This window comes from Eptesicus fuscus, chromosome 3 (genome assembly GCF_027574615.1).
Source record: "Eptesicus fuscus isolate TK198812 chromosome 3, DD_ASM_mEF_20220401, whole genome shotgun sequence".
NCBI lineage: Eukaryota > Metazoa > Chordata > Mammalia > Chiroptera > Vespertilionidae > Eptesicus > Eptesicus fuscus.
Window position 1 is genome coordinate 78,550,897 of NC_072475.1, and position 17,500 is coordinate 78,568,396.

Sequence of the window (17,500 nt, forward strand, 5' to 3'; positions counted from 1 at the left end):
TCCTAATTATTAAGGAAGACAAACATTGTTTTATATATTTATTAGTCACATTGATATAACTATGTTTTACATATTTTTGCTGGTTTATTTCATTGTGTTAACTTGTTTTCACCTAATTGTAAGAAGGTGTGTGTGTGTGTGTGTGTGTTTTATAATTAACCCTATATATGCAAAATATGTTACAGATATTTTACAACACATTTCTGTCCTTTCCATTTGTCTCTGCAATAAAAAATACGTGATTATATCCTGACTGGGTGGTTCAGTTGGTTCACTAAAAGGTTATGGGTTTGATTCCCAGTCAGGGCACATACCTCAGTTGCAGGTTTGATGCCTGGTTGGGGTGTGTACAGGAGGCAACCAATCTATGTTTTCCTTTCACATAGATGTTTCTCTCTCTCTCTCTCTCTCTTCTCTCTCTCCCTCTCTCTCTCTCTTTCCTCTCTCTCTCTCTCTCTCTCTCTCTCTCTCTCTCTCTCTCTCTCTCTCTCTCTCTCTGTCTCTCTCTCTCTCCTCCTTCCTCTCTCTCTAAAAATAAATAAGAAAATATCTTCAGGTGAGGATTAAGAAAGAAATTATGTGATTATGTCTAAATTACTAGCCTATTTCTTTTCCATATGCAATAGTCTTGCATTTGCAACTTTTCCACATGCAATCATTTTTCAGGTGATTTTAATATTGGCTCAAATATTTGCATTTATTTCTGTGTGTGTTTTTTTTTCCAAATTTTAGGGTCAGATACCTAAACACAGAATATTTTCTTATTAAATTTATTGGGGGTGACATTGTTCTAAACACAGAATCATAAACAGACTTACTATAGGATAAAAAGTTAAGCATTACAAACTACTAATTAGTTCAGCCGGTGTTGCTCAGTGGTTAAGCATGGGCCCATGAACCAAGAGGTCACCAGTTTGATTCCCAGTCAGGGGGCACATGTCCAGGTACTGGGCTCGATTCCCAGTAGAGGGCATGCAGCAGGCAGCAGATCAATGTTTCTCTCTCATCAATGTTTCTATCTCTCTCTTTCCCTCCTCTCTCTATAAAATCAATGAAAACATATTTAAAAAAAAAACTACTAATTAAATGGAAAACAACACGGAGGTGTAATTTAATTTGCAAAAAATTACCACTACCTTGTGTTATCTTTAGCAATCATCTTTGTCACATATATTCTCATTACAGTGATCAAGTATGGATATGTCAGAAGGAAACAAGACTCTGGTGGCTGAGTTTGTTCTCACAGGACTTACAGAGCAACCATGGTTGCAGGTCCTCCTCTTCCTCGTGTTCTTAGTCATCTACCTCACCACCATGGTAGGCAACCTTGGACTGATGGCTCTTATTTGGAAGGATGCCCATCTTCACACGCCCATGTACTTGTTCCTTGGTGGATTAGCTTTTGCAGATGCTTGCACTTCAACTTCCATAACTCCCAGGATGCTGGTCAACTTCTTAGACAAGACTGCGATGATATCCCTAGCTGAGTGCATCACCCAATTTTATTTTTTTGCTTCCAGTGCAACTACAGAGTGTTTCCTCTTGGTAGTGATGGCCTATGACCGCTATGTAGCCATCTGTAACCCCTTGCTCTATCCAGTGGTGATGTCCAACAGACTCTGCACTAAGTTGATAAGTATTTCATATTCAATTGGTTTTCTGCAACCTCTGGTTCATGTGAGTTTGTTATTAAGATTAACTTTCTGCAAGTCTAACGTAATACATTATTTCTACTGTGAAATTTTACAGCTGTTCAAAATTTCATGCTATGACCCATCTATTAATGCACTAATGATATTTATTTTGGCAGCTTTTATACAAATATCCACTTTAATGACCATCATAATGTCTTACACTCGGGTGCTCTCTGACATTCTGAAAAGTAAGTCTGAAAAGGGCAAAGGCAAAGCCTTCTCCACATGCAGTGCCCACCTGCTCTCTGTCTCGTTGTACTATGGCACTCTCTTCTGCATGTATGTGCGTCCTGCATCTGGCCTAGCTGAAGATCAGGACAGAATGTATTCCCTGTTTTACACGATTATAATTCCCCTGCTAAACCCATTTATTTACAGCTTGAGAAATAAAGAGGTTATAGGTGCCTTGAGAAGAGTTGCAAACCAGTAGACAGTTCCCAAGGAAAATTTCAAATTGTTTTCATTTCACTCATTGCATAAACAAGTTCCCAAGTCTTGCAGGTTAGCCATGGCTCTGCCCTTTCACCAAACGGCTAGTGGTCAGGGTGCTCTCTGGGCACTGGGTGAAGGAACCCAGCTTCACACAATGTTTTCTTGGATGTGAGCCCAGTTGAAGTTACTACTTCAGTTGAAGTGACTTACATCTTCCATAGTTGATTTATTTAAAAATATCATAAATGCTTTTTATTGAACATTTAGTTTGTAAAAATTTGCTCTCTGCAAGGGACTTGTCCCCCACATTTTATTTAATAATTGACAGTAACTGAGACTGTTATATATGTACTAGTAGCCCTGTGCACCAATCCGTGCGCAAGTAGCTCGCTGCCGCTTGCCTCAGGGGGCTGTCCGGCCCACCGCCACTCGTAGCTCTCTGCCACACGTAGCTCACTGCCCTGCCCTCCTGTAGCTCTCTGCCAACTGCCCTGCCCTCCTATAGCTCTTTGCCCACTGCCCCGCCCTCCTGTAGCTCTCCAAAGCTTGTAGCTCGCTGCCCTGCCCTCCTGTTTGGTCGTTACTCGTCACAGTGTAACAACCATTTGCATATTACCTCTTTATTATATAGGATAAGTGGTTTATTTTTCTAGAATTGGACCAAGATGATCATAATCTTTTAAAAATGTATTGGGTATAAAAGGTTATTTTCTTTTTTACATTGTGTGTGGGGGGGTTTCTCATTTTTAAAAATGTAGGTTAGCTAGTAATTTTAGTATTTTATAGATGTTTTAAAAGAACCATCTCATAATTTTTGTTACATCTAACTTTCTTTGCTATTATTTCATTCATTAATTTCCTCATCTTTAAAATTTTCTATCTGCTTTCTTTTCTTGTAATAATTTGTTTTCTTCTAGCTTTTATATTTAGAGTTGAATTCATTTACCTTTAGTTTTTATTTGTTGCTGATATTGTGGCTATTTATATTTTGCAATATTATTAATATTCTTCTGAACTGAATTAGTTGTTGAGTGTTTCACGTTTTTGACTTTCTGCCACTCATTGTTCATATGTGATTTCTATTTTAACATTCTATTTAGGTCCAACACAAAACATCACTCAATGTCATATAAAATTTCCAAACAGATGAATCTATTAATGCATTGATTCTTTTTATTTTCTTGGTCTTTACTCAAACTTCACTCTTATGAATAATATTATCTCTGACACTCATGTCTTCTTTGCCATACTGAAAAGGAATTATGAAAAAGGCAGAAGTAATGCCTCTCCACAGCAGTGTCTATAGCAGTGGTTCTCAACCTTTCTAATGCCACGACCCTTTAATACAGTTCCTCATGTTGTGATGACCCCCAACCATGGTTGAGGGTCACCACAACATGAGGAACTGTATTATTTTCATTGCTACTTCATAACTGTAATTACAGTTATGAAGTAGCAACAAAAATAATTTTATGGTTGGGGGTCATCACAACATGAGGAACTGTATTATTTTCGTTGCTACTTCATAACTGTAATTTTGCTACTGTTAATGAATCGTAATGTAAATATCTGTGTTTTCTGATGGTCTCATAATGTAAAAAAGCACAGATATTTACATTATGATTCATAACAGTAGAAAAATTACAGTTATGAAGTAGCAACGAAATAATTTTATGGTTGGGGGTCACCACAACATGAGGAACTGTATTAAAGGGTCACAGCATTAGAAAGGTTGAGAACCACTGGTCTATAGGCTCACTGTTCTCTTGTTCTAGTATAATGATCTTTTTTTCAGATGTGTGAGTCTTGCATTTGGCCCAGATGAAGAACAGGGCAAAATGAATTCTTTTTTGTGTATTATTGTAATCTCTTGCTAAATATCTCACTTTTTAAAATCCTCACCCAATAATATGTTTTTGTAACTGATTTTTAGAGAAAGAGAGACAGGGAGGGAGGGAGGGAAAGAGAGAATAAATTGATGTGAGAAACATTAATCGGTTGCCTCCCACACATGTGCCCTGACCAGGTATCGAACCCGAAATTTAGTTATGTACCCCAATTGGCAAATGAACCTGCAACCTTTTGGTGTATGGGACCATGCTCTAACTGAGCCGCTTGGCCAGGGAACTAAATATCTTTTTATATAGCAAAAGAAGCAAATTTCAGGTGGACTAATAAAATGATAAAGGAATATATATTTCTTAAATAAAATGTTCTTAATATTTTTTACAATTTCTATTTTAATAAATAACATCTTATAGGTGTCTTGCACATTGATAGTACTCAATAAATTTTGTATTAAAAAATGGAAAAGATGCAATCTTTATGTGACTATACTATAAATATGGTTGATAATTATGAGTGATTATTAAGTCTTTTAAACACTACTAATTTGTCAGAGTGCATGATCTGGTTTTCATCTATAGTCAGGAGTGGAGGACTATTTCAGTTGCATCTACTGCTATATTATCACATCAGTGGATAAGCACTCGGTGAGTAAATGCATACAAGCTCTCACTCCAGTAATAGCCCTTCTTGTAAACTGTTTGAAGCACATGTAAATAAAGAGTTTTATCTAAGTCTTTTTAAAATTTTCCATAAAATCAAGCCATTTTTCAACTTTATTATTCCTGAATGAGTTCCTTTGCAAGAATTTTATATAAAAATTATTTGTGATGAAATAATAAATTTATGTGTTTTAAAAACAAAAATGACTACACATTCTTCAAGCATTTACAGGTAATCACAGTCACTTTTAACAGTAATTTTAAACAAGTAACCTGTCCTCTGATATTAAAATATTCATCTAAGTACATATTTAGACAAATATACGTTGATATATTTAGACATATATTTATCAATAATTTTTACAATAAGAGATAAAAACATTTCTGTATGTATGAATGCTGTTTTTATTGTTATTAGAAGTACTGTCAATACAAAATGAATTTTTAAAGAATTAGTCCTAGCTGGTTTGGCTCAGTGGATAGAGCCTCGGCCTGAGGACTAAAGGGTCCTGGGTTAGATTCTGGTCAAGGGCACGTACCTTGTTTGCAGGTTCCGAGGCAACCAATCGATGTGTTTCTCTCACATGGATGTTTCTCTCTGTCTTTCCCTTTCTCCTCCACTTTCTCTAAAAAAGAAAAAGAAAAAATCAATGGAAAAATATCCCCGGTGAGGATTAACAAAACAAAACAAACAAACAAAAAGAATTATAAACCATCTGAAAATTTTCAGTGTTTCCAGTATTCTTCTATTATTGGTGTCTCATTTGAGAGGGACTGATTAAATTTAAATGTCATTGTACCTTCGTATCTCCTTTTACTTTTTTCCTTCCAGCCTGGTATCCATTGTATGCCTTTTAGCCTCCTTATTTATGTTCTTGTATTTTACTGATGAATAAAACAAAAATATTTATCTAAATAAATGAGCAATGTCTTTCATTTTCTGCTATATTTCTTTCCTGATGTGTGATTTTTAGATGACAGTATCTAGTCTTTCTGTATTGCTTAACATACAATTTTGCAGAAAATTCTCTAGATAAATTAGTGTTTGTACTAAAAAATAGTCCAAAACTCTAGGTGCCTCCTATACCCACAGCTCCCACTGAGCCTAAAGCAGGTCTGTGCAGCTAGGTGTACAGTTTTATTACATGAGATTACCACCTTAGTGACAGCTGATTAGATAAGAAGTCACAAGATCCAAGACGTTACAATCTACAGGTCTCTCATTTTTCTCTATCATTTGTTTCTGTGGATGCCATCATCATGTACATCAAGCATGTCAAACTCAAAGGCTAACATGGGCCAAATAAACAAGGTTTAAGTTTATGTAGGCCGCAGAAAAACAAAAGCTTCAATTTTGATAGAAACATAGGTTTATTTCGATAGAGACATGCTGAATACAAAGGGCTAAAATAGATGAGTAATCGTTAACATAAAATAATAGAACATTTTAATAAAAAGTAATATTTTTTTCTTGAACATTAACTTACCAGACACTGAATAACTGCAAAAATTAATAAGTGTAAGTGTAATTTTTCTTGTTCTCCGAAAGCAAAGTATTTCCTGTTGTGCACACCAAACAAGTCAGTCCAAGACTAATGACATGGCAATCGGCTGCTAAAATATTCACCACTAGTATTAGTGTAGAGAAATGGTGCGTCTGCGCATAAGGCGCGTAAGGGAAATGAATACAACACGATTATAGTAATCAGTCATTAACGAATGTTGTAGTTCGTTATTAATAATCCTATATAATAAAAGGCTAATATGCAAATCGACCAAATGGCAGAACAACCGGTCCTGTGATGCACTGACCATCAGGGGGCAAATGCTTAATGCAGGAGCTGCCCCCTGGTGGTCAGTGCACTCCCACAGAGGGAGCACCACTCAACCAGAAGCCGGGCTCATGGCTGGAGAGCGCAGAAGCAGTAGCAGGAGTCTCTCCCACCTCCATGGCAGCACTAAGGATGTCCGATTGCCAGGTTAGGCCCCCTCCCCACGAGGCGCGGACCTAAGCCATCAGTCAGACATCCCCTAAGGCAGTGGTTCTCAACTTTTCTAATGCCGCAACCCTTTAATACAGTTCTTCATGTTGTGATGACCCCCAATCATAAAATTATTTTCATTGCTACTTCATAACTGTAATTTTGCTACTGTTAATGAATCGTAATGTAAATATCTGTGTTTTCCGATGGTTGTGACCCACAGGTTGAGAACTGCTGCTGTAGAGCCTAAGACCATCGGAAAACACAGATATTTACATTACGATTCATAACAGTAGCAAAATTACAGTTATAAAGTAGCAACGAAAATAATTTTATGGTTGGGGGTCACCACAACATGAAGAACTGTATTAAAGGGTTGCGGCATTAGAAAGGTTCAGAACCACTTCCTTAAGGGCTCCTGGACTGCGAGAGGGCGCAGGCCAGGCTGAAGGGCCCCTGAGTGCACGAATTTTGTGCACCGGGCCTCTAGTCCTATATATTAAAGGCGTAATCTGCAAATCAACCTAACAGCAGAACTACCAGTCAGCGGGGGCAGGGCTGGTAAGCAGGCAGTGCCAGGCCAGTCAAGGTGTGTGCCAGCGGGTAGAGGGAGGGGATGGCGATGGGGAGGGGGCAGCAGCGACCAGCTGCGGTGAAGGGGCAATGGAGGGGCACCTCTTGCAGAGGGAGGCCAGCAGAGGCAGCAGTGGGGTGACGGGGGTGGCCCCATCCCCTGATTGGCCTGCCAGGTCGCCTCCCACAGAGGGAGACCAGACTGAAGCTTAGGCCGACTTCCCTGGGGAGCAGGCCTAAGCCATCAGTAAGGATAACCCCTGAGGGCTCCCAGATTGTGAGAGGGTGCAGGCCAGGTTGAGGGACCCCCAAGTGCACAAATTTTCACGCACTGGGCCTCTAGTTTTGTATAACAGCCCTAACTGGTTTGGCTCAGTGGATACTGCATCAGCCTGTGGACTGAAGGGTCCTAGGTACGACTCTAGTCAAGGACACATGCTTGGGTTGTAGTCTCAATCACCAGTAGGGGGCATGCAGGAGGCAGCCAACCAATGATTCTCTCTCATCATTGATTAAGGTGACCAGACGTCCCACTTTTGGCGGGACAGTCCCGATTTTTAACAATTTGTCCCGTGTCCTGCGACGTTTTAAAAAAGTCCCGATTTTTGGAAAGAATGCATGACAAGCTAGGGAATGGCAGGAGAACAGGAAGGGAATATACGGTTTTCGGTGGCCATGTGGCTATTTAGCCAGGATATGAGTTTTATATTATTTTTGTTAATTTTATAATGTTAAACTTCAATAATAACAAATAATTGTTGAGAACTGATTATTGAGAACTGCTTATCAAAGTTTGCATTGTTGATCAGTTGTTAGAATTCGACCACCATTGTTTGGACTTAATGAACAATGGCATTTTTTGGGATTGGCAATGATGAAAACATATTGTAACTGTCTCTCAGACGATACACATCATACTGCGTGCTAGTAAGCTAGTTAAACAAGTGATGTCATTACAAATCAGCTATTCAGATAATTTAGGTAAGTAATTTATTTATTTATTTCATAAATACATAAATTTTCTTGAATTTAGCAGACAGTACTCGTATTATTTATATTTTATAGTGGAGGCAAAAAGTCTAGAGCCGGCCTTGAAAGTGACACTTATGACTTACATTACGGCAAATTCATGACCTTTTAAACAATGACAGCAATCTACTAAAAAAAATTTGATCAAATGAGAAATATGCCAAAGAATAAAATAATACTATACATAATGTTTTATTTATTATATTTGTAAATTGTACCTATGTTGAAATTTAAAAAAATATATTACAATACTATTTTTGCGTTCTATGAAAATTTTTGTTCCTCCATATAGACCAAATTTTTAATCAAGAACCCCCCTCCCCCCTGGTCAATGGTGTCCCACTTTACCAATGTTAAAATCTGGTCACCTTATCATTGATGTTTCTATCTCTCTCCCTCTCCTTTCCTCTATGAAATCAATAAAAATATATATTTGAAAAAATTATGTATAATAGGATATTGTAAAAATTAAGTTACAAAATTTTTATTAAAACGTTTCTTACAGGAGAGAAACCAAGATGGCAGCATAGGTAAACACCTAAACTGCTGCCTTGCACAACAATTTCAAAACTACAACTAAAAGACAAAATGGACATCATCCAGAACCATAGGAAGGCTGGCTGAGTGGAAATTCTACAACTAGGAGGAAAGAGAAAAGCACACTGAGACTCAGAGGAGCTGCAGGAGGCAGAGGTACTGAGACGCGTGCGAGGAGAGGACTGGCAACTGAGTGCGCGGCTGGCTTTCTCAAGAAGGAGGGAGACAAAAGCCCCTAACTGCACTGAACTCCAGTTCCGGGTGAGACTCTGGGGACCCAGACTTATTCAGGGAGAAACTGGACTGTCTGGCAGTGGGCGGAACTCGAAGGCAGCTTTCTCTCAGAGGTGCTTGCAGCGATTACCATGGGACACTGAGACCCAGGGGCTTATTAGGACAGGGCTGATGGGAAACCAATGCTGTCTGCTCCGCCCTGAGACTCCGCCCCATCCAAGCTGAGCATAGAGGCTTTTTCAAGTCTTCTCCCATAAGGGTGTCTCCAGCACAGAAGTTCTCCCAGCATAGACACAGGTGATCCTCACAGCCAATTGGCCAGGAGGTCAATTCCTCCCAGTGATACCAACAACAATCAAGGCTTAACTACAACAAGACTGTGCACACAGCCCACAAAGGGGTGCACCAAGAGTGACCACCTCAGGTAACTGGGGAGGCTGAGCCACTGGGCCCTATAGGACACCTAGCACACAAAGCCACTCTACCAACACAGGGAAGCAGCCAAAATGCGGAGACAAAGAAAAAGGTCACAAATGAAAGAAATGGAGGAAAGCAAATGACTGGATATATAGTTCAAAAACCACGGTTATAAGGTTTTTCAAGAATTTTTTAGAAAAGGCCGATAAATTTAGTGAGACCCTCAAGGATATGGAAAAGGACCAACTAGAAATTAAGCATACACTGACTGAAATAAAAAAATAATATACAAAGATCTAACAGCAGACTAGAGGATCACAAGAATCAAGTCAAAGATTTGAAATACAAAGAAGCAAAAAAACACTCAACTGGGAAAGCAAAAAGAAAAAAGAATCCAAAAATATGAAGATAGTGTAAGGAGCCTCTGGGACAACTTCAAGCGTACCAACTTCAGAATTATGGGGGTGCCAGAAGAAGAGAGAGAGCAAGATACTGAAAACCTATTTGAAGAAATAATGACTGAAAACTTCCCCCACCTGCTGAAAAAAATAGACTTACAAGTCCAGGAAGTGCAGAGAACCCCAAACAAAAGGAATCAAAGAGGACCACACCAAGACACATCATAATTAAAATGCCAAGAGCAAAAGACAAAGAGAGAATATTAAAAGCAGCAACAGAAAAACAGTTAGTTACCTACAAGGGAGCACCCATACGACTGTCAGCTGATTTCTCAACAGAAACTATGCAGGCCAAACGGGAGTGGCAAGAAATATTCAAAGTGATGAATAGCAAGAACCTACAACCAAGATTACTCTACCCAGAAAAGCTATCATTCAGAATTGAAAGGCAGATAAAGAGCTTCACAGATAAGAAAAAGCTAAAGGAGTTCATTACCACCAAACCAGTATTATATGAAATGCTAAAAGGTATTCTTTAAGAAGAGGAAGAAGAAGAAAAAGGTAAAGATAAAAATTATGAACAACAAATACATATCTATCAACAAGTGAATCTAAAAGTCAAGTGAATAAAAATTCTGATGAACAGAATAAAGTGGTGAATATAATAGAATCAGGGGCATAGAAAGGGAGTGGACTGACAATTCTTGGGGGGAAAGGGGTGTGGGGGGTGCAGGAAGAGACTGGACAAAAATCGTACACCTATGGAGGAGGACAGTGGCGGGGGGGAGGGGTGTAAGGGCAGAGGGTGGGGTGGGAACTGGGTGGAGGGAGCTATGGGGGGAAAAAAGAGAAACAATTGTAATAATCTGAACAATAAAGATTTATTAAATTAAAAAAAAATACACAACCACACGTTTCTTACTGTTATATTGCCTGGGCCACAAAAATATTTTTTGTGGGCCACATGTGGCCTGCAGCCTGTGAATTTGACATGTTTGATGTACATCCTAATAATGCATGGGGTCAGGCCATGTGAATGTGGTTTTATATCACTATGAATGCCATGTTCAGTTAAGAATACCTGAGACTGCCCCAACTGGTTTGACTCAGTGGATAGAGCCTTGGCCTGCAGACTGAAGGGTCCTGGGGTTTGAATTCGGTCAAGCGCTACATGCCCAGGTTGCGGGGGGTGGGGGGGCGAGGAGGGGGAATGCAGGAGGCAGTCGATCAATGATTCTCTCATCACTGATGCTTCTATCTCTCTCCCCCTCTCCTTTCCTCTCTGAAATCAATACAAATACCATATTTTCTGGCATATAAGATGAGTTTTTAACCCAGGAAAATCTCAAAAGTCGGGGGTCTTATACGCTGGAAAATACGGTATTTGGGTTTTAAGCAATCTGATATACATTATCAGAGATTTTTCTAACCTACCATATTTTCTGGCGTAGAAGACCCCCAACTTTTGAGAAGATTTTCCTGGGTTAAAAAGTCGTCTTATATGCCGGAAAGTATGGTATATTAAAAAAAAAGAATATCTGAGACTATAATATTAATAATGCTAGCTACTCAAGGAAACTACTGACTTTCCTGTGTGGGTTAGAAAAATTCCAGATCAGGAGTATGATATAAATCAGTGGGACACATCCATATCTCACCTACCAAGGGAAATATTGCTCATTTGTAATGCCATTGTGTGTGTGTGTGTATTTTTTTTCCTGATAGTAAGTATAGATACTGGACATTTGACATTCATGGAATACATTGTTATGAGCATTGGAATTAATTACAAATAGGATACTAGATATTCTTCAATATAGAGAAAGCTGAGTACCTTTTGTAGCTATGTCATCAGTAAATTTTGGAGATGAATCTGAAAATGTAAGTTGAAAACAAAGTTTGGAGAAATTTTGAATGGCTAGCTGAGGACTTGGGGCTTTATTCAAATTGCAATAGGGACTCAGGTTTTTGAGTGTAGTGACTTGATAAAAGCTGAAACAGATCTGAATGCATGATCTAATATATGCACACAGAATATTAAACAACATAATCAATGAACTAAAGAACCATGATGCTTTAGCCATACTATAAAATATGAGAAAAAGACAAATTAGGTGAAAATTAAAAATAAATCTACCACCAATTAAAGCTAGTTTCAATGAATTCTACTATTAAAAACAAAACAACAAATCCCACCAAAAGAGAGACCCTATTCAGTTAATAGAATTCACTGTAGGATATTTCATTTATGACAATATGTTAAATATTAATTAGAATTCTGGTTATAGAGAGGAGAATAAAAACCTATAAATTGCTCTCTCACTGATGCAGGGTTTGAGGAAAGCATTAAAATTTCTGAATACTGAACACTAGTGAGATATACATTTCATCCTCCTTACTATGCAAAAAAAAAAAAAAAAAAAGCTTGAATTTCAGCCAAATCAAGGAGAAAGGGCTATTTTCTTCTCCTCCCTACTTTTCTACTTCCATGATCTTTGTAAATGCTCCCAGATTCCAATAACGAAAAATTCCTTAGAATAGCAGGTTCAATGGAGAGTAGACTTGTAAAGGAATTAGGATCCTCTAGCCCAGTGATCGGGAAAACCGTGGCTCGCGAGCCACATGCGGCTCTTTGGCCCCTTGAGTGTGGCTCTTCCACAAAATACCACGGCCTGTGCGAGTCTATTTTGAAGAAGTGGCATTAGAAGAAGTTTAAGTTTAAAAAATTTGGCTCTCTAAAGAAATTTCAATCGTTGTACTGTTGATATTTGGCTCTGTTGACTAATGTGTTTGCTGACCACTGCCCAAATATCTTCATTTTTGTACAAGTGAGGAGTGTAATTAACAGAGGCAGTTCCTTATCACTTCAATGCTCATTTTAACATCTCTATATTCAACAAGCCTCCATCTGAGAATGTTACAGAATTTACCAGGTGACTGAAGAACACACAGGAGTACTTGGAGACACAGGAAAAACCCATTTATTTTCACATGTTTCACATGTACTGGTACAGTGACTCAGGGGGTCAGTTCTCCAAATCCTGAGCAAGCCAATATGGAGAAAGCTTTCTCTTTATACCCTTTGGTTTCTTTGTCCTCCAAATATGGGATGGGACATCCGGACCTTTTGTGGGCTTTGCAAAAAGCCCCAGGTGTTGGGATGGGGGCCGTGAGACTAAATCTAAAGGCCTGGCCTGGCACCAGCACTGATAACTCCTTCTGGGGGTTGTGTATTGTTCATGGTTTATGGCCTTTCTAAAATGGGAGTAGTACTTAGGTAAACAAGTCTTGCAAGACCAGATAATTAAAAAAGGGGTAGTGACTAGACTATAGGCTAACAAGAATGTGGGTTACTGGCACAGATTCAGATTGCTAGCCCCCTGAAAATATCTCATTTTCCCCATCAAGAAGAGACACCATCAGTTATCAGACTTCAAAAATCTGTTGCAGTCATGAGGCTCAGCATTTGTGTTGTGAGAAATGGCAAAACAAGTCAACTGCAGCAAATTGGGATGAAGACACTGAGTACCAGTTGAGTAAGGGGCCAGATTACTCTGAAGGGCGTGGGGGTAAGAAAGCTTCCAGCTGGACTGAATAAGAAAAATTTTATGCCCAAGAGTAAAATATAATGCAATGTTTAAAAGTTAATTGCTCTGACAAGAAATTATAATCCTTGGGTATTAAACTTGCACAAACCATAGAGCTACCCACAGATAGCATAATTTTCCTTTTCACCGAGTAAATCTCACTCAATTACTACATCACAAATATATCTCCGAAGAAACCATTGCAACTCAAAAGAATTGAGTCATAAATTCTCATATTTATCAAAAATTTGCAGTTTTACTATTTTGTATCAAAACAGATTTTGCTAAATGTTCTACTATGTCTAAGGCAGTGAAAAGGACAAGCTCATAATTCTGGTTTGTCATCTTCATACTTGGAAACTTTTATGCCTGCTTGCAGTTGGCACCTCCAGGGCTTCTCTCTGGGTTCATGAGCTCTGTCAGCCTCACTCACACAGCACGTGCCCTCCTCCTCCAGTAGACGCAGCATATCAGGCAGAACCCGAATGGAACTGTAGAGAGACTGGGTAGCTTGGCCACTTTGCATGGAGAACTCTTTATATTCTTCTAAGATGAGAAAAACAAAGGAATAAACTGAATTTTTTCCTTAGCAACATTGCTTACAGAAGTCACAGATGAAATTCTGATATTTAGCTTAAACTCCTAGATCAATTTTATTGTCAAAGAAATACCAGGATCATTTGCCTGAAAAATCTGACTACATTGGACAAAACTTTGTGTGAAGGATAATTGGATCTGTTTCAGGGTAAGGAAAAGGAAAGGCCTAAGGATTTCGCTCTACTAAGAGCCATGGGAAGTTATTTATGGGCTTACGTGGACTTACAGCTGTGGGCATGAGAAAAACCAATCTCAGTTTGGCTTTTTTATAAAGATGACATTGGCCCAAATGTAGAGAATGGTGGGGGAAAATATCACACAATACACATAGATTATTAAAAGGCTATGTCAGTATTCCAGGCAGGAGATGGAGTTTTCTTCAATTTGGAAAGAAGTGGATTGTTTCAGCAGACATTAAAGAGATACAAGCTATTTGATAATGGTTTTGACATGGGTTTGTGGGAGGCAGGAAATGGAGAATTCAAAGATGACTCTCAGGTTTATTTCTTTAAAAATAGAGCAGATGGTAATGAGATTAATGGAGAAAGGGAAGATAAGATGAAGTACAGGTTTAATGATAGGGTTTGAAGAGACTCTAAATTTGGTTTGGTTATGTTGAACTTGATGAATCTTTGAGATGTCTGAAAAAACTGTTCGACATAATAGTTGGAAAGTGGCAACATCAAAAGTAATAAGATAAGGAAACGAATATATCCTAAAAACTTCTCAGAAGTAGTCAAAGTGCCCTCCCAGTGAACCCTAAGGACACACATTGTGGTTCTAATTGTTACACTTGGGTGTGTCTGGATGATTGTTGATTAACTTACAATGCCCAGTAGAACAGCATTGCCTTCATCCTACAGGGAATCCATTGGTAACTTTCATTGAGGGAATTCCAAGGTTCTTTTTACTTTTTTATTTGTGAATAGATTTGAAAGAATACATATAAATATGTATGTCCCTGAAGTTGAGGTTTCCCAGGAAAATCTTTGCACAAGGAAACACTGCTTCATTCTGCAACTTCCACTTTTCTTCATAGGAAGGCTTTAAGAGGAGGTGCAGCCGTGATGTGAGAGTAGTGGGGCCTCATTAGTTTAGCAATTTATAGAGGACTCTGCCCTAGTGCAGAGGACAATAGAGGACAATATACTTTTTTTTTTTTTTTTTACTTAAAAAGTCAACCATTTTTAATATCCCAAAGACTTAGAAGAAATGAGTGAGGACATCAAGATATGTCTAATTTTAATTATTTGTAGCTTTTCAGCTTGCCTGTTTGATAATAAAATGTCCAGGTAAGAAATGAAAATCCTGACAACCCTATGAGATTTTCTGTTTGTCTTCAGGATTGAAAATTATTTATTTCTGTCATAAATACTAGATGTTTATTATTGAGGAGACATGATTTCTTTTTCATAGTAAATTTGGAATAATAAAGGAATGAGACAAATGGAAAAAATGATAATGATTCAAAAGTTTCAGAAATTATTTCATACTATAGAAAATTTTCTTTGTCAGGGTATGACAACTAAACTATACTACTCAAACTTCCTTGATTTATTCATGAAATCATGAAAAGATGAACTAGTTATCACCAATGATAATTTTCTTAGGCTCTTTAAAATGTATGGTGAGATATGTGTGTGTGTATATATATAAAGGAAAAAGATCCCAAATGCCTAATGAGCCTTGATCTAATTGTGAAAATGAGAAATACAATTATGTTTTTAAAGATGGCAACAAAGCTAGGTAGGCTCACACAGAATAAAACCTCCACTTTGAAAACTAAATGATTGACCTCAGCATGACAAAGCCAATTTTCAGCAGAGACATATCAGTCTGTTAGTGTTGTGTTTCCAGAGCTCCTTGTGGGTATATATGGTACTTTAAAAGATACATTTTCAAAGCTACTTTTTCTTGTTCTATTCTCAGTGAACATGGGAAATAATTGAACAATTCTCCCTAATGTTGAACCATTAAGAAATATATTGCCTCTGGACCTACTTTAAAGTTAAACAGATCCAATTTTGGTAAATAGATACATTTTAATGTATTTTAATCAATAACAAGTATGTGTATAAAATTGTGTTGTTGTTTTTTGTTTTTGAGAAACAACTAAACTTACACACCAAAGTAGAGGTGGATTTTCTCCTAAGTAATGCAAGAGTGTTAGCATTCACCTCCAAATATCTTTGGATTTCTTCTTTTGGATTTACTTTTAGAAAAAATATTGTATGTCATAGAATAAAATCAAATTATTTAAACACCACATCAAATATTCCATTTGAAATACTGAAAAAATGTATGAAGTATTTACTAATATATCCCAAAAGAATGGTACATAAATATGAAGAAAAGTATAAAAAATTATTGTACTTATATACCTAACTTGATTCACTTACAAAATGCTTTTGTCTATTCAGAAAAAGAAGACCGACTAAAAGAAATCACTAAAAATATCCAAATGCATATGCTATATCATTCAAAAAAATTCTGAACTTAAAATATATTTTCACAAAAAATTTATTTATAATTAATTTTTATAATTTCATTAAAATTTTATTGCCACCTGCTAAATGCAATAATAGCATTATTATTCTTGTTTGTTTTTTTCTTTCTCACTACTAACAATTTAAGACTATTCTTAAATATTTCTTTAACATATAAATATATATAATTGTATTAATTGTATTATAAAATACTGTATACTGTGCTTTTATCAGGAAAACTCTTTTGGGGGGGCTATTTATCTCTCTCCTCCTCTTCTTCATTCTTTCCTCTCACCTATACAAAGATAATAAATATTAACCTGGAATCTATTATTTTATACAATCTTTATATTTATATGCAAATATATATGTGCATATATTCATAGATATACATAGAGTTAGAATTTTAAGACTGTTGTTTTCTGTTTGTTTAATGTAGTGATTTCATATACATTTCTCTGCATCTTAAATTTCTTTTTTAAAATTATGTTTTTATTGATTTCAGAAAGAGGAAGGGAGAAGGAGAAAGAAAGAGAAACATCATCGATGAGAGAGAATCATTGATCTGCTGCCTCCTGCACATTCCCTACTGGGGATCGAGCCTGCAACCCAGGTACTAGTATGTGCCCTGACTGGGAATCTCACCATGACCTCCTGGTTCATAGGTCAAGGCTCAACCACTGAGCCACATCAGCCAGGCATTATATTTCTTACTTTCCTAACAATTGTGAAAATTACTTTGAAGCAACTGGTAGAGCAAGACCTCATTTTGAAATGACTACCATAATATTGATGAGTTCAGCAGGATTTGTTCAACTGTTGCTTCATCCTGATTAATTTTCATATTATTTCCAATCTTTTGCCACTTGAACACCACTGCAGTAGACTTTTCTCCCTTTAAAGTGCTATGCCATTGCTATAGGATGGATTGTAGATGTGGATCTCTGGGTTGAAGAGTGTTTTTATTTTTAAAAGATACTGCGAAATTGCTTTTAAAAGGCTTAATAGTCTACATTTTCACCAGTAA

At 37.4% G+C, this 17,500-nt stretch overlaps 1 protein-coding gene across 1 annotated transcript; it reads left to right on the forward strand.

The window, feature by feature from the left end:
* The first annotated feature begins 1,194 nt into the window (after positions 1-1,194).
* LOC103303673 (olfactory receptor 5AC2) lies at positions 1,195-2,124 on the forward strand. Its single transcript, XM_008160677.2, has one exon. It carries the CDS (start codon positions 1,195-1,197, stop codon positions 2,122-2,124), a length of 930 nt encoding a protein of 309 aa, XP_008158899.2.
* Positions 2,125-17,500: the final 15,376 nt, after the last annotated feature.